Source organism: Amaranthus tricolor, chromosome 4 (genome assembly GCF_026212465.1).
Source record: "Amaranthus tricolor cultivar Red isolate AtriRed21 chromosome 4, ASM2621246v1, whole genome shotgun sequence".
Taxonomy (NCBI): domain Eukaryota; kingdom Viridiplantae; phylum Streptophyta; class Magnoliopsida; order Caryophyllales; family Amaranthaceae; genus Amaranthus; species Amaranthus tricolor.
The window spans coordinates 26,807,381-26,830,050 of NC_080050.1; the positions used below are offsets into that span (position 1 = coordinate 26,807,381).

General features: G+C 32.5%; 2 protein-coding genes and 1 non-coding gene across 5 annotated transcripts; all 3 read left to right on the forward strand.

Moving 5' to 3' along the window:
* The first annotated feature begins 769 nt into the window (after positions 1 to 769).
* Positions 770 to 7,990, forward strand: LOC130811227 (cryptochrome-1-like). 2 transcript variants are annotated; one of them, XM_057677436.1, is made up of 6 exons: positions 770 to 1,512; positions 4,246 to 4,464; positions 4,551 to 5,257; positions 5,633 to 6,429; positions 7,536 to 7,598; positions 7,681 to 7,988. In XM_057677436.1, the coding sequence occupies exons 1-5, from the start codon at positions 1,200 to 1,202 to the stop codon at positions 7,567 to 7,569; spliced, it is 2,070 nt and encodes a 689-aa protein (XP_057533419.1). In that variant the 5' UTR covers positions 770 to 1,199; the 3' UTR covers positions 7,570 to 7,598; positions 7,681 to 7,988. The 2 variants fall into 2 exon arrangements, with proteins under 2 accessions (XP_057533419.1, XP_057533420.1); XM_057677437.1 differs by lacking the exon at positions 7,536 to 7,598 and having other exon boundaries at positions 7,681 to 7,990.
* Positions 7,991 to 14,977: 6,987 nt separating this feature from the next.
* Positions 14,978 to 19,076, forward strand: LOC130811228 (probable protein phosphatase 2C 9). Of its 2 annotated transcripts, none has more exons than XM_057677439.1 (6): positions 14,978 to 15,421; positions 15,497 to 15,600; positions 17,124 to 17,363; positions 17,478 to 17,754; positions 18,145 to 18,299; positions 18,480 to 19,076. In XM_057677439.1, the coding sequence occupies exons 2-6, from the start codon at positions 15,568 to 15,570 to the stop codon at positions 18,615 to 18,617; spliced, it is 843 nt and encodes a 280-aa protein (XP_057533422.1). In that variant the 5' UTR covers positions 14,978 to 15,421; positions 15,497 to 15,567; the 3' UTR covers positions 18,618 to 19,076. The 2 variants fall into 2 exon arrangements, with proteins under 2 accessions (XP_057533422.1, XP_057533421.1); XM_057677438.1 differs by having other exon boundaries at positions 15,508 to 15,600.
* A 1,312-nt stretch (positions 19,077 to 20,388) lies between these two features.
* On the forward strand, positions 20,389 to 20,483 carry LOC130811980 (small nucleolar RNA Z107/R87). Its single transcript, XR_009041590.1, has one exon. It is a non-coding gene; the product is annotated as a small nucleolar RNA Z107/R87 (small nucleolar RNA).
* The last annotated feature ends 2,187 nt before the right edge of the window (positions 20,484 to 22,670 follow it).

The following is a 22,670-nucleotide window of genomic DNA, read 5'->3' on the forward strand; positions in this document are numbered from 1 at the left end:
ATAAACAGCTCAAAATCAGCCCAACCAAAAAAAAGATTCATATCCACCTCTAAGGCTCTAACCCTTACTAATTTTACATAGTTGGTCTTTGTGTTTACATGACTTTATTGATATTTATATTTTGATCCTTTTTTTATCTTTTCTATATATTTTTATTATTATTTTTTTCTGTATATTTTTAATATTTTTCTATTTTTAACCATAACTACATAAATTAATTAGTCAAATTGTTAGGGCAATAGCGTGCTATTGTGCTATTACAATTTCTTTCATGAGTATTGAGAGAGTAAACTTCCAAAAGTAGATATCCATGTGATCATTTAGACTTGAAAGAAGCAACTCGAGTTGAGTGGAAAAAAGGAGCTGATTTGGTTCTGTTTGCAAATTGCAACTGCCCACTCACTGGGACATGAAATCCAAAGAAAGAACAGAATATTTTATTAATTTTATTTATAATAAATAGTACTACCTCCTATTCAGCTGAATTGTCCCATTTTTTTTTGGCACTATTCACTTATCACTTTTAATTTGTATTTTACTCTTAATCTATAAGTTAAAACATAGTCATATGGGATCTTGTTTGATTTGTCTCAATACAAGGATTATTAATATCAACTTTTTATAATTTTTAATTAAGCATAATTTGAGATATTAAGAGTTAAAATGTTGCTTCGGCAAATGTGAAAAGTCAAATGGGACAGTTCAGCTCAATAGGAGGGAGTAATAAAATAATACTCCCAAAAAGGAAATCTCGTCTAGAAAAACAAAAGTTGTGGTTACAAATTGCCAATCAGTTTTTCTCCCAATTTATCCATCCTCTTCCTTCATTCTGCTCTAAAAATTCTCTCTCTTACTCTTCCTCCCATGTGGAATGACCTGTAACTCTGAATTAAACTATTATTTTTTTGTCTTCAATTTTTTTTTTATCCCCCAATAATCATGGAGACATAATAATTTCACTTCCCTTAATCTTGATTCTAAAAAAGATTAAATCTTTTACAAAATAATTAAAAAAAACCCACCGACAAATCCCCACCAAAACCGAGCTTAAATACCCAAGATCTTCAAAAATTGTTGATTAATCATCATAACCCATCTCTTTTTTTTTTTTTTTTTTTTTTCTTTTAGTAGTAAGGTTAAAAGAAATTAATATAATGTTTTGGTAAAGTTTCTATCTTTTCTGAAAAAAAGAAAAAAAAATGGAAGGGGGAAGTTGTAGTATAGTATGGTTTAGAAGAGATTTAAGGGTAGAAGATAATCCTGCACTTACAGCAGGAGTAAGAGCAGGGGCTGTTTTTTGTGTTTTCATATGGGCACCTGAAGAAGAAGGTCATTATTACCCTGGAAGAGTTTCAAGATGGTGGCTTAAACATAGTTTAGCTCAGCTTGATTCTTCTTTAAGAAGTCTTGGTACTTGTCTTATTACTAAGAGATCTACTGATAGTGTTTCCACTCTACTTGATGTTGTTAAATCTACTGGTGCTTCCCAGCTCTTCTTCAATCATTTATATGGTATAATTTTCTTATTTTTTCATCATTTTTATTGATTACTATTTGTTTGACACAAGGTCGTTCCTAAGGATAATTTTGACGTGCAAGTGCCTGGGGTTCAACTCATGAAGGGGTTTTGAGTTAATCCTTATAATTAAAAATTAGTATTGACATAAGTAGCTTTTAGCGATATGAATTGAACTTGCAGCATTAAGGTTTATTAGTTAAGCGCATGACTAATAAACTACCTAGGAAAAAAAATAACTAAAATTTTACTTATCGCTTTTTATTTTTCGCCTAAGGCCCAAAAATTGTCAATAACGACACTAGTTTGACAAATGGGTTTTGTTGGGATTTGCTTTTTTGATTAGTCATTGTTAGAAAGGGTTCATTCGGGTAATCAGGTCGGTTTCGGACGAGTATCATTCGATTCGATTGTATTTCGGATTGGTTATATTTCGAATGCGTGTTGCAACGGGTTATACTCGGATCGGGTCGCTTAGTCACGGTTCGGTTGAAGATCGGTTATTCAAGCTATCGGGTTAGCTTCAGTTCGGTGTCGGTTGAAGTTCGTGTCGAGTTTCAATCGGTCTCGGGTTGTCATCGGTTAATAATTGATTCGGTTTTACCGGATGTAGATCGAGTTCGGGTATTTTTCAAGTAGAATTCGGCTACGAATTGCGAATTACTAATTACTATTGATAGAGTCATATCAGATTAAGTTGTTAGTCATTTTTTAATTGATGATAAGGTTCCTTTACTTAAAGCAAAATAGTGAAAATGCAAATCAATTAGTGATCATTATTACATTGCTACTTTTACTTGTTTGACCGGAAATTAAAATTATAAAGTTCTATCAATTTTCATATAATTCGATTAAAAGTAGTTAAATAAATATTGATCATTGATTATTAACTCTAAATATATGAAACCATGTATTTATAAAATTTATTTTATTAATATATTTATGACTTTATTAAAATAACTAATAAGATGATTGAATATGAGTCAATCATACTTCTATGTAAAAATTTGGTTCAGGTTTACAGCAGTTCGATCTTAACTTCGTTCGAGTTAAGTCGGTTTTAGCCGGATCGAGTTCGGTTTTGAGCATGATTCGGGTCAAATATGACTCGGGTCAGTCACTATTAAGTTCGGGTAATCTCGGTTAATAGTTACGTGTCGGTTAGAAAAATCGGTTACAGCTTGGGTTCAATTTTCTCATTTTCGGTTGTCAACCGGTTCGGGTAATATCGGTTCGATAAACCTAAAAAAGGAACACATTTTCGGGTCGGTTTACTTTCGGTTTCGGATTGGATTTTCAGGTCTGATCACTTTTGAATAGCTCTAGTCATTGTATTTTTTGTTTTTGGGTGTTTATGTTGGAATCTCAATCTTCATAGATTTGTTTATTGGTTCTGAAACATGGGGTTTTCTTTAAGTAGAAAAGATTGAAGTTGGGTGGTTTTTTAATTGAATTAATTCATGATTGTAATGACTTGCAAGTAGAAGTGTGCATTCAGATGTTTTGGGGTTTCGGGTGTGATATTTCATATTATTTAGTTCTAGTTTTTGTATTTACGTAAATATCTTAATAAACTGATTTAATTTTGACGTGAGTTATTTCAGATTGGGTTGAGTCATATTCGATTTCGATTAGTCTAATTGTTACAAATTTAGACAACCTCACCTCTAAGGCTTTTGGACAACTATAAATGGTTATGGATTTGACCTCTCTTTTAGTGAGCAAATAACTTGCTTAGTTATTGTTTTGCCTTGTTGAGTAGGATTGTGCACTTAATTACAAATGACTTATTTGGTAAATGTATTGCTTTGTTGAGTAGGATACTAGAATTGTGTACTTAAATAATTAGCTACTTTTTTGCCTTGTGCTTTTGTGGTATATATTGTACTCCTTGGGGTAATTGTTTAATCTTGGTATGATTATGACCTTGGAGCCTTGAGGTATTATTTACAAATAAAGGTGATATTGTCTTAATTTTGCTCTCATTTGCAATTCTTTGCAACTGATTAAAGACCGAGATTTATCATCATCATATCCAGAATATTCCGCTTATTGTAGCTATGATCAGAGTCTGAAGAGGAAAGGAAAACGACATAACATATCCTTATCGAAGGAAATAAGGAGACTGTGGGCGCGTGATAAAGACTAGGACTATAATCCTTCAAAGAACAAAGATGATAGCGTGAGCTTAGAAGTGATAAATCTATTGCTAAAAATGTATGCAGCTGTTTCAAACTTATGAATGTATGCTTAAATGCAGTATATTTTGCATCAGAGATCACCATCATTAGAAAATTGAGGAGTTTACTTCACTGTAATATGCTGCAATCATTCTTTCAAATTGAAATTATAGATTAGTTCTTGGATTTTGACTATGGAGTTAAGATGTGATCATATGTAAATTTTGTTACATTATCAGTTTTATGGTGAAGAAAGTTCTGCGTCTCTTATGTTTAGCAGCTTACTAGTAAACTACAACTTGAATTATTTCTCATATTTGATTGCGACTAATATAAGGAGCTATATCGAGTCAGAAAACTCTTTGACCGCATCCTTCTTTATGGGTAGGGGTTGCTGCATTCCTTTCCTCCCCAGACTCTGACCATAGTAGTTGTATGGCCGGGATACACCGGGTATGATGATGATTGTGACTAATGTTCTTCTGTTTTACGTTTAATCACTAACGAACTGTGTTCACCCTTTCTCATTTTGATCTGCAAATTTGCTAGATCCTTTGTCGTTGGTTAGAGATCATCGTGCAAAGGAAGTCTTAACTGCACATGGTATATTAGTTCGCTCTTTCAATGCGGATTTGTTGTATGAACCTTGGGAAGTTGTTGATGAGAGAGGCCAGCCATTTACTACCTTTACATCTTTCTGGAATAGATGCCTTAGCATGCCTTTTGATCCCGAGGCTCCACTCCTTCCACCTAAAAGAATAATTTCCGGTTAGTTTTCAATGATGAAATCATGTTTTATGTAAGAATCTTTTGAAAGATGACTCGACTTATTATCATACATTCATCTCTTTCAGGAGATGTGTCGAAGTGCCCATCAGACACATTAGTCTTTGAAGATGATACAGAAAAGGGCAGCAATGCATTACTTGCTCGAGCCTGGTCGCCTGGCTGGAGCAGTGCTGATAAGGCTCTTACAACTTTCATCAACGGAGCATTAATTGAATACTCGAAGAATCGGAGAAAGGCTGATAGTGCAACAACCTCCTTCCTTTCGCCTCACTTGCATTTCGGAGAGGTCAGTGTTCGAAAAGTCTTCCATTTGGTTCGTATCAAGCAGGTCTCGTGGGCAAATGAAGGGAACACTGCTGGTGATGAAGGTTGCAATTTATTCCTCAAATCTATTGGTCTGAGAGAATATTCAAGGTATATGAGCTTCAACCATCCATACAGCCACGAGAAACCTTTACTCGGGCACCTAAAATTTTTCCCTTGGGTGGTGGACGAAAGCTATTTTAAGGCTTGGAGACAAGGAAGAACAGGTTATCCTTTGGTTGATGCTGGCATGAGAGAGTTATGGGCTACTGGTTGGCTACATGATAGGATACGGGTTGTTGTCTCGAGCTTCTTTGTGAAGGTTCTTCAACTTCCGTGGAGGTGGGGCATGAAATACTTTTGGGATACCCTTTTGGATGCAGATCTTGAAAGCGACGCCCTTGGCTGGCAATATATTTCGGGTACCCTACCTGATAGCCGTGAGTTTGACAGAATTGATAATCCTCAGGTATTCAATATACTCTCCCAATGTGACATATTTGCTCGCTAAGTCGCTTTTTGAATTTGTGATTCGCTCAAATTTGCCCAAAAATAGCCTAAATCTGACCGTAACTCGCTTTTTTTTATTCTCGATTTGCGAGAAGATTAGCAAATTACTATAGTCTAAAAAACTATCTACCATTCTGACAAATTTCGAGTAGCACGGAAAAATATGCCTTGGGAGGCGATCTTTATTCGGTTAATATGTAGAAATTTTCCATCGAGCTTATATTTTGGTCTCCGTTTTAGCCTCAAAGAAGAGTCTAACAGACTAAGACTTAAAAGTTAGCTGTATTAGTGCTTCTTAGTTTGATGGTAGCTCTTTCTTTCTCCTTTTTGTTAGTTTGAAGGCTACAAGTTTGATCCTAACGGAGAATATGTAAGGCGATGGCTTCCTGAACTTGCAAGGCTACCAACCGAATGGATCCATCACCCTTGGAAAGCCCCAGAATCTGTATTACACGCTGCAGGGATAGAGTTAGGATCAAATTACCCTCTTCCCATCGTAGAAATTGATGCTGCAAAAGTAAGACTCCAAGAAGCACTTGCTAGCATGTGGGAGCAGGAAGCAGCGTACAGAGCTGCAATCGAAAATGGGACAGAGGAAGGGCTTGGTGATTCAGCCGAAGAACCCATCGAATTTCCTCAAGATTTACGGATGGATATTGATCGTGAACCTGTGAGGAATAGTAATAACCAAAATGATGTGAACCGGCGTCATCTAGACCAAATGGTGCCTAGCATCACCTCGACCTTGTTTAGGGTTGAAGATTACGAAACTTCTTCAGAAGTTCAGCAGTATTCGGTGGAAGATGGGAGAGCAGAAGTCCCTAGAAATTTTAACGCGGATCAGGAAAGAGGGACACGAAACGAAGGAGTTATGCCTACTCGTAGTCCTAGAAGATATAACACGATTCCACCACAGCAGGTAAACCTGAATGTAGAGGAGTCTACAGCCGAATCATCAAGTACAACTGGTGGTAGCCGAAGTAGTGGGGTTGTTCCTGTTTGGTCCCCCTCGAGTTCTACCTTTGCGGATCAGTATGTAAATGATGAAGCAGTGGGACCCAATTCCTCGTTCGTGCAGAGGAATCCACAGTCTCATGAGCTCGTGAACTGGAGACGACTTTCTCAAACTGGGTAAGCTTTATTTTGCATAGAGCTAGAATGTTGGATGTTATAATTTGAGTCAATTTATCACCTCTTCAAAACTATGAATATTTGATTATTCTTACTTTCTTGCAAACATCATTCTAAGGCTTAGGTTGAATAAACTAGACCTATTCTGTATAGAGTTGGATGTTATACTAAGGGAGTGTCTGGTATGACATATGGAAATGCAATTGGAAATGGAATGCACAAAGAGAGATAAGTGTAACTGTCAAGGAATCAACTCCACCAAAATCTTAAGCTAATGGTTGAGGCTTCAGGATATGTTATATGCTCTAACACGCCCCCTCACACGAGAGTCATTTAGGCTAGAAGTATGGATGCAGCAAAGACCCTCTTCATACCTGACTCTAAATATTTCACTTTAAGATTTGAGTTTGTGCCCTGTTGTCACGCTGACTTCTGATACCGTATTAAGAGAACCAACTCAACCAAAAGCTTAAGTTGATGGTTGAGGCCTTAGGATATGTTTTACACTCTAACAGTAATATTAAGTGTTATTAATATTAATTGTTCGGTATAAAGAGATGTAGTGTTTGGAAACAAGTATTTTATTTTAAACTATGGATTTCAATTATGAAATCATAAATGAAAGAATTTGAGAATGACAAAGTTTGGATAGTCATTCTCAAATTCTCAACTTTAACTACTTTAAAAACAATGGTGAAATTTGATCTAAATTCAAATTTAAAAATTTTTTATTTGCCAAACAATAAATTTGAACAAATTCTAAATTTCCAAATGAAATCATCGTTCCCAAACATGGCATAACGGAAATTGGTTTCCAGTGAAAAATGAGTGATAATGATTTGGATGTACCATCAACCTTATGAAAGTAATTGGGTTAAATCAATCGCAAAATAAACACCAAGTAATGAAATCTACTTGAACATAAAACGCTCATACTAAACAACTCCTAAGTTTGGTTGATGATTGCTTAAGGTAAATCATGGTAAAAGATCCGCTCAATCTATACGAATTTCAAATATTGTGTACTAAATTGCTGATCAATATTCACTCATACAGAGTATGGATAGATGAATTGCCAATCATGTTTTTGCCTTATTTGTATATAGGACATTGCCGGAAAACAAACATGGAAAACAGTAATGGTTAAAGATTAGGAGAAGCTTATTAAGGTTGTAGTTATTTTGAATTTTATCCATGTATATCCTGATTTAATGTATAAAAACTCTTCTAAAATACCCTTGTTATTGACAGTTAAGATGATTTTGGGACAGCACCTGAAGATAGAACATTGTATATCCTGATACTAAGGACAAGTCGTATGGGATCGAGATCTTGTATTTCTGCACATCCCCATCACCCCATGTATTCGCTGAAAGCAGACATTGTCCTGATGTCGTGATATCTAAAAGCTCGATGAATGTTGGCTTGTACGATATAGTGTGTAGTTTTGCTGTGTACAGTTGTAGTGCCCGTGCAGGGAAAGAAGAGTTATCGTAGGATGTGTAGTGTAGGTCTCGAATAAATCCCAGGCTTGCTCGTTATATATATATATATATATATATATATATATATATATATATATATATATATATATATATATATATATATATATATATATATATATATTTGCTACTATTGTCTATAAATGGTTCATGGTTTGCCCTCTCGTGTTGCATCATTTCTGTTAGACGACTTAGATCGAGATTCGAGATCTTGTGTTTGACATGGTAGTTGATTGCTAAATGTAGCTTGTTGAATCTGTAGATTAGATACAATAATTCAAGTTTAGAGTATTGATAGATGTCTAATAACTAGTCAACTAATTAAACACGTAATAGGTATTTTGTTTGATAAATGACTTTTTATTTAACTTTTTAGTTGGTCAAACTACTAAAAAAAGTGTTTATTTAACTTTTGGGGCGTGTTTGAATAGAGGAAAATTGAGGAAAAGGAAGGAAAGGACTTGAAGAGATACAAAAAGGGAGGGGTTTGAAGATTACATTTATTTTTTATTAAGATTATAATCTTTTAAAGCTAAAAAGATCTCGTCCCTTCTAAAAAAACAAAGTAGAGTTGTCTTCAATTCCTCGTACATTTCCTCCTAAACTAACAAGGGGGACATGCCTTTTATTTCTCATCCCTTCCTAACCTCCCCTCCTTTCCTTTCCTTCCTTTCGTTTCTCTTTAATTATTATCTAAATACACTGATAAGCAAGAATTAAAAATGCTATCATGTGTGGCTTTGTCATTGACTTTTTAGCTTTTTGACTTATTATTTTCTTATTAGTAATAAATAATTAATTTTTACCAAATATTTATAAAACATCTGACCTAAACAATTGTTTTATTAGCGAATATTTTTAGGATTCACCTCATCAAATTAGCTAACATTTCCACCCGCTCTCATCATGCTAGTTGACTACTTCAGCTATGCCTATGAGTTCACCACAAATCAAAATGAGACAATAAGCTAATATTATCCATAATTTTGAATTCTGAATATGTAATCAATTGAATTTGTCCACTAAGAAAGTTCAAAGAAGCCTCTAATGAGAATGAGTTGGGATTTGGGAATAAGTAAAGTAGTGATGAACCAATGACATTACTTTGTCACAAATACAAAGCATCTCTAATTCTTTTCTAATCTATAAATTGTTTCCTTTGAAATACGCGCATTTTAGTAGGAATGTAGGACACGTGTGACGTTGTGGTATGAAAAATTTAAATGATGCTGCAGTCATGTTTCCTTTTGTTTACGCAAATTGCATAGAATAACAACTTCTATACATTCATACCTGGGTTCAAAACTTAGGGCAAGTAGTTTAGTCCCCACTCTTGTTTTGAGAAATATTAACAGAATTTTAAATTAAATTGTAAGATAGCAAATTATCATCACCATATCTAGCGTGTATCCTGATTATAGAAAACTATAATCAGAGTTTGGGAAGGGAAGTAAAGCAACAACCCATACCAAAAAAAAAAAGATGCGGTCAAAGAAACTCTCGACTCAAGAAAGATCTTCAGAATGATAGATTCCTGCTACAAAAATAACCGAATGAAACTGAATCCGCAGGCTTAATGATTGATTCATTAATAACATAAGTATATTATAGCATTTTAAATTTCTTATGATTTTAAGTGAAAATATTCTATAATTTAAGACCGATTTGAACCACTTGCCTTAAATTTTTTATTTCTATTATATTGACCAATGAATTTACTTTATCTTTTATGGTTAATCATACATTATAATCTCTTGCTCCATAAATTTGTCTCATTTTTATTTTTAGTTTGTCTCATTAAATTTGCATACTTTTTATTTTTTAGTCATGACTCACGCTTATAATCACATCTACACATTTCTCTCACTTTCTCATAAAATAATACTTTGTCTATTTTTCTTAAATTTTTCTACCCATTGTTAATGGGGCAATTTGCATGAGAATAAATTGTTCCAAAAGGCCGAGTTAAAAAATATAATAAGTCGTGAGTTTAGATCGAGGTTTAGGCCTCTCCGAGCTCTTGATGTGGCTTCACTTCTTTTCACTGTCTCCAATTCACCATAATTGTCCCTTTTAATTGATCAGTTCACCTCATTATCATTATTTTGTTAATGCTATTATTATTCATAAATTAAATAGGATTAGAAGTGATTACTAAATTAATGTATAAGAAAATACTCCACAATGGAAAAGTAAGCAAATCAAAATCACAGTGACATGAAAATGGGTAATTCAAAATTTTGTTATAAAAAGGTGAATATTGTCCAATGAATAAATGACATTAGAGGAAGTTGTATTGCGTGGACGGTCCACAACTTAAGCCGACTGGGACAAGCTAACCTTAGCATTAAAAATTTATATGATTCAAGACTTTTCAAATGTTTAGTCTTATTATTATTATTATTATTATTGGTTATAATGATTACAGATTAAATCTGCAGATTCTACATTTGGGTTAAGTTTGATGGTCGGTTGATCACTAAGATATTTCATTTTGAAGATGTTTTTTTTTTTTTTTTTTTTTTTTGCTTTGTAATGTTTTTTCATAATATCTTATTAGTCATTTCTGTTGTTATTTGAATCTTTTAGGCACCAAAAAAATAATTTTTAATTAGATGAAAAATTTTTAGTACAACATCTTCACTTTAGAGCTATAACTAGGTATTTGAAGGCTAGAGATTGACCATATTGGTGTAAGCCTACTTGAGTTTCATGACAATAGTCGCATAGATTGAGCACACTCTGACCTGATTCTCGTGCTGAGGAAGTTATATGGTTTATGGACTTGATCTCTTGACCGAATTAAGTTGTTATATTTTATGGTGGGAGATAAAAGCCTACGTTAATTATTGATCAAGTGTATGTTATTATTTGTTGTGATTGATATGTTTACATAACATGAAACATAAGTTCATTAGAACTTATATTATAGACGGTTGCTATGTTTACCTTGATGGAAAACATATTTTGCCTTATGCATCATGTTTCAACGACTCTACAAAATAAACTAAGGTACGAATTATTTCTATGTTTATCTTAGAAAGATCTCTAAATATATGACGATATTCTAAAACTGATTTCATTTTCATATTTGCCATATATAAAGAGATAATTGATCTTGAAATATAATCCTTGCTAAATCTGATTTACATTTACCTATTCTAAGCAAGTGATTATTTTTTCTAAGGAAGATTTATGGTTTATTCCTACTGCTATTTATATTATTATATTAACAAGCTTTTGTAGGAAAGTTTCCTTGGATATAAAGATACGGTGAGGCATTTCATAATCCTTGCTAAATTTGATTTACACTTTTACTTTCTTCATTTTTGCATTTTCACTTTCTGTTTTTCATTTGCTGACTCTATAATCCTTGCTAAATTTGATTTCATTTCCATATTTGTCATATATCAGCGAAAAGTTGTCATACTCTATTCTACCCCTTCCCCCTTTCTAAAGAATTCCACCACCTTCAATTGGTATCTGAGCTTAACTTACAAAAGCTTAATATAACCATCAGTGAGACATTTCATAATTAATTCACAATGTGATGGTGTGGTTTTGCTCAAGGATGTGCTTCCAACCATCCTCCTTTATTTTGTGGAAACAACTTTGTCCCTTTGGCATTCTCTCATGTAAAAATTCATTATTGATCAAGATCTTGGAATTGGGACATTATCAAAATTGGTCATAGATAACCTATGATTGAAAGAGGTGAGGTTAGGGTCTCGAAAGTTAATAATATTATAATTGTTAACAAATCTTTAATGCATGAGTGTGCCTTGTTTTTTGCTTGAATACTGTAGTCATTTGTGCTTTTAATTATCATATACAATGAAATGGAGTAATGACAATAGCTGACACCAAGCTTACTAAGCATTGCTTAGCAAGCCCATTAGGGATAAACTCATAAGAGTTTCGAGAGTGTGTAGGTAACCAACTATACAAAGCCCCCAAAACTAAAGAGTTTGATATAAAAAAATCATATAAACCAACATACTAATAAGGAATAGTAGGTGATTTGATATGTTTCTTAACATATCAGTGGTCGTAGGATTAAATTTTATTATTATAATTTCTCTCTTTTATCAAAGCAAACATTTAACTCTTGATCATCTTTTCGTATACCCCCTCCTATTCAGATTAAATGTGTCATTTATTTTAAAACATAATAAAGTGAAATATTGTTTGATTCGTTAATAAAAATTTTGTTGATATATATCAACTTTTATAATTTTTAACCAAGCACAATTAATATATTTAGGATTAAAATATTGCATCAGCAAGTGTACAAAACCTAATTAGAATTTTAATGTTCTGATAATAACTACCTTCAATACTATACAATACTCTTTTTTCCATGAAATAGCAACTACACATTATTACACAATTATCAAGAAAATAGGGTAAATATCTGAATTGTGTGGATAAAATTAAATTTAAGAGAAAATAAGAGATAATGTGAGGATAAGATTTAAAAGTAACTAGTAGGAATATATAATAAAAGTTACAAAGTAAAAAGGACAATCCAAATAGAAATGTTGACAAACTCATGGGGATAAAGAGATATTCTAAACACGCCTAAATCAACTACTAAGTTTGACTTTGATCCTAATTCAACATCATTCGAAAAAAATAATCTACTCCGCGTCTAAAATTTTTTCCACATTACTATAACGAATAGTTTTAATTTGTATATCCACATTAGAATATTTGTCAGTTTAAGAAAGTATATGTCACCTTAATGGTCTTTGGTTAGTTTACAAAACTATGAATTTAATATCATAAATTGATTCTTACAAAAGTAATGATTCTTACTTGGTTTTGAGTAGAGATAGCAACGAGTTGGATCTGGATTCGAATACGAGTGGTTGGATCTGGATCGGATTCAAGCGGACTCGAATCCAAATTTTGTTTTCAAGGAAGGATCCAGATTCGAATTTGAATCTCTGAGTTCAATTTATCAGGACTCAAATGCGGATCTATAGATGCCACGGATCCAGGATCATATCTAGTTCCAAAATAGATTTAAACTTAATTTCACGTATTTGGTTGAAATTTGCTTCATATTACGTAGAGATAGAGTTTTAAAATTTAATAAATGATAATAATACATAAACTTTTAATTGAAATCTAAAATACATCCAATAATATTATACAAACTATAAATGTCCTTAAAATATCAACCTAGTTTCAAAAAGTTTGTTCTATAAACCAAAGTTTCTTCATAACATAATCTAACATCCAAAATAACGTTACTTAATCAACAAAGTACTCCATTAGTAGACCATTATTATCCTGGATCCTCTTATTTGGATCCAAATTCAGATACTTTTCGATACCTGGATTTGAATTTTTTAATTTTATATGGATTCGAATCTAATAGATCAAAAAATAAGATCAGATCCATCAAAACAGATCTTGATCCAAAAACTCAAATCGTATTCAGAATTCGTTGTCATCCCTAGTTTTATTAAATGCTCTCACTCTTTAAGAAAGTTGTTCAAACTTTGATTTTGTCATCCTCTCCTTCCAACCTTCCTACCTTTGTTATCATTGTACAAATTTTCTTCCATTTTCATTAAACTTCTCTAATTTGTTTATTTTCTAAACTTCACACTTTTGTCTTGGTTTTAAGACCCAATTTATAACTTAAAAAAATTCATTACTGTTCAAAAATGACGAATAGATAAGAAAAAGATTTTATTATTAATTACATTTATACTTTCTACAATTAAACATATTTGCTAAAAAACAAGATTTACTCTTCCAAATCTTTTCTCTTTTTTGCCTCATGAACAAACATTAAGAGACAAAAGGAGTAATTACAACTATTGATAGTTAGCGTATTGTACAATTGGTTTGATTCCAAAAAAGTTGGCTCATTCAGTTTTTTTTGTCCACTTTACGTTTTACACGGTTTTCAAAACAAATTATGAGCATTAATATCTTTAAATATGCATTATAAAAAGGAAAAATGATACATACAGCCGTAAGGGCTGTATATAAGAAAGAATCTTGTATTTAATTTATTTAATTTATTGTTATTTTTGCTTTGGAAACATAAGTATTCAATTATACTTTATTATTTTATCATTTATTATTTCTTGGAAAGTTAAAAATAATTATATAAAATATTAATTGTTTTCTAATGTCTAGATTAGATTCTCTTGAAAATTTAAAATTATTTATGATAAAGAGAATTTGTTAAATTTTATGTATAGTAGTAAGGGCTGTAAATATCATTACCCAACTTATAAAAATATAAAAATTAAGACAAATTTTATAAGATTTCACATATATTGCTTAACTTTTTCTCTCTTAAAATAAAAAAATTCTAAAGTGGATAAATAAAAATGAAATAGATAGAGTACTATAATCTGACTCTACCAGAGGTACGAAAGTCTTATTCAAAGGAAAGTTATAGTTCGCAATGTTCGAATTAGAGTTGGAATGCTTAAAAAAGAACTTTCTCCATTCTATTATAATTGACATATTTTTTTATGTAATCATTTCAAATTACTTGCTATATCACTATTTTTAGCAATAAATAACTATGTCAATGTTGATTTTGCCTTTTATTTTTTTCCTACTCATACCTCATTAGCTTTTACATATATCTTTTAGAGATTATAATAATCTTTTTAACACAAAGATGTTTTAATTTTTATGCAAAACTCTTGTACAACAATAAAACAAATTGGAGGAAGTATAAGTTTTGTTGGGAGCAAAGTTAAAATTTGAAACAAATTTGATTCGAGTTCAATTCATTGATATCCCGAATTAGAGGTATTTAAAACAGACCTGACGATCCGATATAAATCTGACCTTGTAACCAAATCCGATTTGATTTGACTTGAAATGAAATTTACAATTATGTAAAAATTAATATAGACACATAAACTTATTTCAAACCGATAAGAAACTTTGGCACAAAATGACACAATGACCCAAATAAACCCCTATGTCCCCAATGTACCTAAGCTAAGATAGAGGATAACGACGGGGCGTAGAACAGTCAGAAATGAGAAAGACAATGTTGTTATTCTGAGCAAAAACCGCAAGCAAGTCAACACGGAACAAGTCGTACATTCTTCAAAAGTACTATTGCAGCCCCCTATACAGCCTATAACCTCTTTATTTTCCTTCTTTAATCCTTCAAATACATTTCCTCTTTTTTTCTTCATCAAATCATCTATATATTTCTCTATAAACCTATTCCAATTCTCCTCTTTCTTTTTCTTTCATCCTTTTTTCCTTTTGTAATTTCACCATTAATTTCTTTCTCATCTCCAAAATTCTCTATTTAAGGCGGTTACATATTTGGGAACACGCTCACTATCTTCTACTATTAATTTCCCATCTTCAAAATTTCCCCCTTTTTTAAAAAAAATATTTAATCTGTATGTTCATGATTCCCATCAAAGGAAGCTTCTAAGAACTGAATTTAATTCCTGGGCAGTTATTTTTTCTGCTCTTTTGGGGATTTGGTAAGGTCAATTTTTTGTATTTGCCTCATAATTGTTTCATAATTTTTTGTGGACTTTGGTTGACTTTGATTTTAGGGTTTTTACAGGTGGGTTTTTGTTGGAATTACAAAATTCTTTGGAATTGTTTACTATAATCAATAATTTCCATGGACCGTTTGTGTTGCTTTAATGGGTCTGAGGTAATTTTTCTATGTACTAAACCATCTCTGTTTTTTTAGTCTTACTATTTTGCTGTTTCTTGATCAATTTTTATTTTGTTTGATTAATGTTTTGATTAATTATTAAGTTTTCTTTTTCGGGTAGACTAGAGAATGTTAGTAAGTAAGAGGGAAGACGATTAATCCTTTGTTGAATTTTATTTTCGGACAATTAATTTTTTGAATTTTATTTTGTATTATTGATATGATATGAAGATATAAAAATATAGTTGTTTTTTTAAATATAGTTGTTTTTAAAACAAAAATAATTGAAATTGCTTATGATTATTGGAGTATACATTAGTGCCTTGGAGATGTTTTTCAGTGAAAATCAGAGTTATTTCGGTCAAAATAATGATCTATTTAAACACTTTTTGGTATTTATAAGAAGTAAAATTATTGAGCTACTCTTTTGAGAAGAGTATCTCTCAACGAGATGACCTCAAATAATGAGCTTAAATTCTCGTAATCTGTATTAGATGGACTATTTAATATATTCGGTGAGACCGTTTAATACAATAATGGGTGAAAATTGTTAGGTTTATGGGTAATTTAGTTTGAAATTATTTGCCAATTTTTTGATAGTCTTCTTAATTCCTGAAAGTAGCTACCAATATTAAAAAAATCTAACATAAAGTATCAAAAAAGTTGATTTTGGTGTTGAAAACAATAATACAAGTGGCAAACAACACTTAAGTTAAAAGGAAGTACTCCTATTAGCTATTGAATTCTTTTGCTGATAGCACCCTTTATATCCCTTTATATCTTTTTGAATTACAATGGAATTATAATCTAAAGGTGATTCCAGCATATGCAAGGTGCATGATTGTGCCTAGGGTTTCTAAAATTATTTTATGTAGTCTTTGGGAATAAGTATTTCATTTCAAATTATAGATTTCAATTATAAAATCATAAATGAAGGATTTGAGAATGATAAGGTTTGTGTAGTCATTCTCAACTTCTCAACTTTGACTACTTTAAAAACAATGGTGGAATTTGATTCAAATCCAAATTTGAAAATTTTTGATTTGCCAAACAATAAATTTGAACAAATTCCAAATTTTTAAATGAAATCATAGTTCCCAAACATGGCATTAAATCATTTGAACTTGATTTATTATCTGCTTTTAGGCCCTAAATTGCGAAATACTCTCTTCCTTCGATTAAGTGACTTCGTTACAATTTGTTTTTTGACACTATTTACAGATCACTCTCTATAAGTTAAAATAAAGTCGAGTGTGATCTTGTTTGATTCGTCCCAACGCAAGTATTATTAATTTAAACTTTTTATAATTTTTAACTATGCACAATTAGAGATATTAAGGCTTCAATAATTGTCTTGACAAACGTGCCCAAACCAAATGGGACAAAGTCGTGTGTAGATAGATATTGTGTATTTTTGCTCCGTCACAGTATAATCTTAGTCTAAAAAGCAATTTTGTGAGGATGTTGACTATGAAAAAGTATATGAACCTAAGGTTTTCCTTCTTTTCTTGGCCCCTTAGATTGGTGGACACCAGAGTTCATGTACTTCAGGAAAAGGAAGAAGTAATCAAGGTCAAATTACTTTCGGGTATAGTCTCGTTAAGGGAAAAGCTGACCATCCGATGGAGGATTATCATGTAGCTAAGTTTGTAAATATGGAAGAACATGAGCTTGGTCTGTTTGCCATATTTGATGGTCATTTAGGAGATGCTGTACCTGCCTACCTTCAGAAAAATCTGTTTCACAATATTCTTAACGAGGTTTGGTCTTTGTTCGTTCGTTTTCTGTTGATGTTACAAACCAATAAAATCATGGTTTAATTGAAACAGTTTCTTGCATATACTTATACAGTTGATCTTCCCAATGTTTCCTAGGAAGAGTTTTGGGTTGACCCTGGAAGATCAATCCCAAAGGCCTATGAGAAAACTGACAAAGAAATTCTGTCACAAAAATCCGACATTGCCAGAGGTGGATCGACTGCTGTTACTGCAATACTGATTAATGGTCGAAGGTTATGGATCGCTAATCTTGGAGATTCCCGAGCAGTTCTCTCAAATGGAGGCCAGGCTTTGCAGATGACTGTTGATCATGAACCTAATACTGATAGAGAAACTATTGAGGGTAAAGGAGGATTTGTCTCTAAAATGCCAGGTACCTAGACCTAGAGCTGTCGAAAATCAAATCAGATTGTCAAGATATTTATGTATACATGAGAACACAAATTAACCCGACCCACATCATATCATACCCGAAACATGTCCGAACTAGAGTCACATGATTCGCTAATTGCCTTGCGAATTGCGAATCGAAAAAAGCATATTATGGTTAGTTTCAGGCTATTTTTGAACCATTTTGAGCGAATTGCGAATCCAATAGGCGAACTAACTAGCGAATCATGTTTCACTGGTCCGAACCTCATTCACCCATGCTTATTCATTTTGTTTGTGTTTTGATGAATCAATATTACTGCAAAGCGATACTAGTCACTATCGATATATTTGTTGCATAGCTTAAAGAAAATGTTTTTTCCCGTTGTATCAGGTGACGTTCCAAGAGTAAATGGTCAGTTAGCAGTTTCTCGTGCTTTTGGGGACAAGAGCCTCAAGTCGCATCTTCGATCAGACCCTTATGTGCAAGATAAGACTATTGATTTGAGCACCGATCTTCTCATTCTGGCCAGTGATGGTCTGTGGAAGGTGATTCTCCGACTTCATATTTCTATTTACTTTGTATACTCTAGTATACTACCGTTTACTTGGATTTCATATGAAGTGAAACCCGCGATTTCTTGTTAAGATGAAACACTCTTGTACTGGCTGATCCGTTGGAATGGTGGTTACATTTCAATGCTAAATTGTCGATATGTTATCATTCAGGTACTATCTAACGAAGAGGCTGTAAACATAGCGAGAAAGATTAAAGATCCGCAGAAGGCAGCAAAACAATTAGCAACCGAAGCATTGAAGAGAGATAGCAAAGATGACATATCGTGTATTGTTGTAAGATTCCGGTGATCAAAAGTTTCTCATAAGTTAATCTGTTAGTAAGTTAATACATAGGGGCAAGGTGCCGTATTTGCACACAACTTCGATTCATGACCATGAAGATCGGAGGAATATGCTTTCTTGTTCTTAGACGTATTGATTTTTGGTAAACGTATACTTGCTTTCGACAGCAGGAAGAGGTTCGAGATTGATGCAAATATCTGAATTCTTTTGTTAATGAGATATTATGCAATTATGTATAATTTGATTTATTAATAATGGAAGGAATGTGGTGATAGGTGACCTATTTCGTGTTGTTTTTTAAAGGATCTAGATTGTGGTGTATTTCTTGGATCACAGTTTGTTCTAAGATGATTATGAATGGGATCAAGAATGATGACATTGTCTACTAGACATTGTACATATGTTATGGACTAATGGGGGTTGGATTTTATTACTAATATATTGTATGTGTATTTATTATTCAAACTTATTTTTGTTGTACACATGGATAGAGCATCTGCATGTGGAACACAAGGTTTGGGGTTCGACCCTTACTGAGTGCAGGTACTAATTGGGGGAATTCTTGACTGCGCGCATCTCTCTTTACTCCTTTTTGGGAGAACGGGTATGATTTGTCCGCATCTTTCAGGAAAAATAAAACCCTCCACCTGGACCTCGCCTTGTGCGGGATACTGGGAGTGTCCTTTACCTTTTTAGGTTATTTTTAAACTTAATCTAGTCATTTTCATTGGAGTTCGGTGAGATGGTTATATGTTTATACTTTTTGATTTATAGTGGCTATAGCTAATGAATATTAAATTTTTGCGGCTATAATTATAAAGAATCACTTTCTAAAAGCCTTTAATTTTGAGTCATTTATGATTTTATCGCAACAAATTTTATTATTTATGAGTTATAATCAATATAAATCAAAAAGTGCAAGTATTGTAGCAATATTATCATTCTTTCTCCAATTTTCAAGCTTTAACAATGACAACTTCACTTTCCTCAATCTTTTCAACAAAGATGAGAAGATGATAGGAATAAGTTAAGGTAATTTTGGATTAGGTCAAAGGTAATTGAAGTTAAGGTAATTTTGACCCCATCATGTTATCTCCATTGAAATTCAGTAATGTGATTACAATGTTTACACCTAATAATTTATAGTGCCTACAAGTAAATAACGAATTTTGCCTTATAATTTATAAATAATATAAACTTCAAGACTATTATTAATAAATGATAAATAATCTAAATTTCATGACTATTTTTAATAAATGATTTTCAAAAATTAGAAAAGAAAAGAAAAAAAGTAGATCAAAATGGGCTTTGAAAGTAACATTCAAATGGGTTTTAAGATGTGGGCTTTGTATGCGGACCACCATAAACCCTAAAATCTCCGGAATGAAACACGGAAGTAGGCACAAAGATTAGGGTTTAAGCCATGATGTTAGGTATAAATATTTCAATCCCCAGCGTCAATCTCATCAATTCCGCAGCGCAGTTGAACATTATGGTGAGTATCTCTCCTCCAATTCTCTTGATTTAAACATTCATCAGTAATTCGGAAGATGCCTCTCCTTTCGGCTGCAAGGCGTGAGATCTTTTGATCAATTTCTTGCAAGCTTTGTTCTGGAGGCATATATTGATTTCCAAAATTTATGAGGGTTTTATATGTCCAGAATTGAAATCTTTACCTACAATTTGGATTCCCTCTGTTTTGGTACATTTATATTGAATTTAATTTATTAAATTTTAACGTTTTTCATATAAATGTTGGTTAGATTCTTGTATTTTGGATCGTAATGACGACTATGAAAAAATCAAGCTCAACAGACCGGAAAACAGGAATTAATTTTCTTGTGTGTGTCGATATTTCTAAACTGAGCGATCCTTTTCTTAGCTGTTAGATATCTGATAGAAAAGATTGATGACATGTTAAGAGTAATAACTCAGAACAATGATTCAAAATTTAAATAAATTGCTTTAAACCAATTTGAAGTCGACATTTCGATGTCCCAGTAATCCTGCATTTAGGTTTCCGATTTGATATTTGGCGGCATTGATGCGTGAACTGGTTTTTCATGATTTTACCCTTGGATATGCGTAATTGATTTGGTTGGAATTAGTTACTTTTAACTAAAAATCTTGCGCGGATTTCTATACTTTGTTAGTCCCATGTGAATTTGTTAATTCATCCGGTCAAAATTATTTTTTTGAAAGATGGCTGATCAATCCTAGAAGCCAAGATGAAACTAGGATATTCATGGTGACAGTTGACGACTGTGAATCCACCCTCGTTCCTCGGACTCGGAGCTTCAGAATTTATGGTGTATGATTAGTGTTAACATCCTTTACAGATAAGTTAACTATACTACACAGATAAGTTAACATCCTATACAGATTCAGTTACAAAAAGACATTTAGATCGATCATTACAGTGCAATATAGCTAAAGAACCAATAATAAGCCTTAACCCATCAGCATGCTGAGACCAACTGCCGCAACATTTAGTACAGCAGCTTGCAACTCAATTCAAAACATTCCTAAAACTCATAGCAGCACAACGAAGGACAACAACGATCTAAAGTATTTGCCCAACTGCTTCCCAAAACAATACTTCAGACGCTTCATCTTATCACAAGAAGCTATAATCTTCTTGCCCATAACTCAATTGGGATTGCCTTCTGCAACCCCTCAACACCTTATCAACTATGTTATGAAGTGTATTAGTCACATAAGTCTGCTTAATATGATAAGAAAAGAAAAGGAGCGAAAAGGTCACCTCGGCAAAGACCCCTTTCGGACACACTTGATCAAAAGGTCGGTCATTTACTAAAGAAACAGTTGTAACTTGTAACACATTTCATAATCAATGTGACCCAACTTGTTGGAAATCCCATTTTTATCATAACAACTTCAAGGAAATTCACTTCGACAAGATCACAAGTTTTACTCATATCCAGCTTAGGTGCCATAGTCCCTCTCTTTTTTACTTGATTGTTATTCTTGAATTGGAAAATTCCAGAAGAAAGGTGATATTGTCAGTGATTGGGTGCCATAGTCCCTCTTCATTTAAAGTTTTCTTTTTTGATTTTGAATATGCTATAAAATTCCTAAAAATAATAAATAGAGTAAATTAATAATTTCTTTAAATGGTGAGGATTGAAAAGGTAAATGAGAAAAATTCTACTACTAAAAGCTACCTCAAAATTTCCACTTCATTTGGAGTTTTAAAATGGTGAAGAGGCTATGCTCCATCATGTTTTCACAATTAGTAGGATATGTAAACTTCAGATGAATGTGATATGATTTACTCGTATGGAGATTCTCAATCAAAATCAAATTTATTGTGATATTTACATTGATATTGAGTTCCATTATGTTAATTACCAATAATTATTTTAAGTAGTCAATTTTATTGCCCAATAAGGTGTCAAGTTGGACGAGGTGATTGAGATAATGGCGTTTCACATTATGTCTTCAAACTAGTATATATTTTATACTATTGATAAAAAATCAAAAAATGAAATAAAGATTTAATGATGAAAAATCATAGTATATTAAGGGGGCGTTTGGTTCGCACAAGAGAATCGGAATGGAATGAGGAAAGGGAATGCAGGAGAAAGGAATGGATTCCCCTAAATTAGCCTAGTCGTTTGGTTGTGTTCAGGAAACGGAATGAGCTGCTGAATGATTCCCTTTGTGACTGTTTGGTTCAAGTTAAGGAATCAAAATTTGAGTTTTTAAATTCTTTTATATTTTCTCCAAAAATAAGTAGTTGTTATATGATAAACTTGAAAAACTTATTTTTTGAAAAAACATAACTCTAAATAATAACAACGTAGCTCGATTAATTACATATAATCACTTGTTTGTAGATCAAAATACATACGAAAAGTGTTCTAGTCCTTTCATAGTAATTATGAATCGAATACAGTCCCAATTTCTCTTCCTTTTCAAAGAAGTACCAATGCTAGCCATTTTCTGTACAAATGAACATCAATAAGAACATCAAAGAAGTACCAAGCACCTTGTTTCCATGTATTCTTGAAAAACAAACAAACAAACAAACAATGA

Bases quoted from the DNA above. Each gene is read 5' to 3' on its own strand.
- LOC130811227 (XM_057677436.1), top strand. From the start codon at position 1,200: ATGGAAGGGGGAAGTTGTAGTATAGTATGGTTTAGAAGAGATTTAAGG. The intron at 1,513-4,245 runs GTATAATTTTCT...CAAATTTGCTAG, and splicing joins CTTCTTCAATCATTTATATG to ATCCTTTGTCGTTGGTTAGA. The intron at 5,258-5,632 runs GTATTCAATATA...CCTTTTTGTTAG, and splicing joins ACAGAATTGATAATCCTCAG to TTTGAAGGCTACAAGTTTGA.
- LOC130811228 (XM_057677439.1), top strand. From the start codon at position 15,568: ATGGACCGTTTGTGTTGCTTTAATGGGTCTGAG. The intron at 17,364-17,477 runs GTTTGGTCTTTG...AATGTTTCCTAG, and splicing joins TTCACAATATTCTTAACGAG to GAAGAGTTTTGGGTTGACCC. The intron at 18,300-18,479 runs GTGATTCTCCGA...GTTATCATTCAG, and splicing joins CCAGTGATGGTCTGTGGAAG to GTACTATCTAACGAAGAGGC.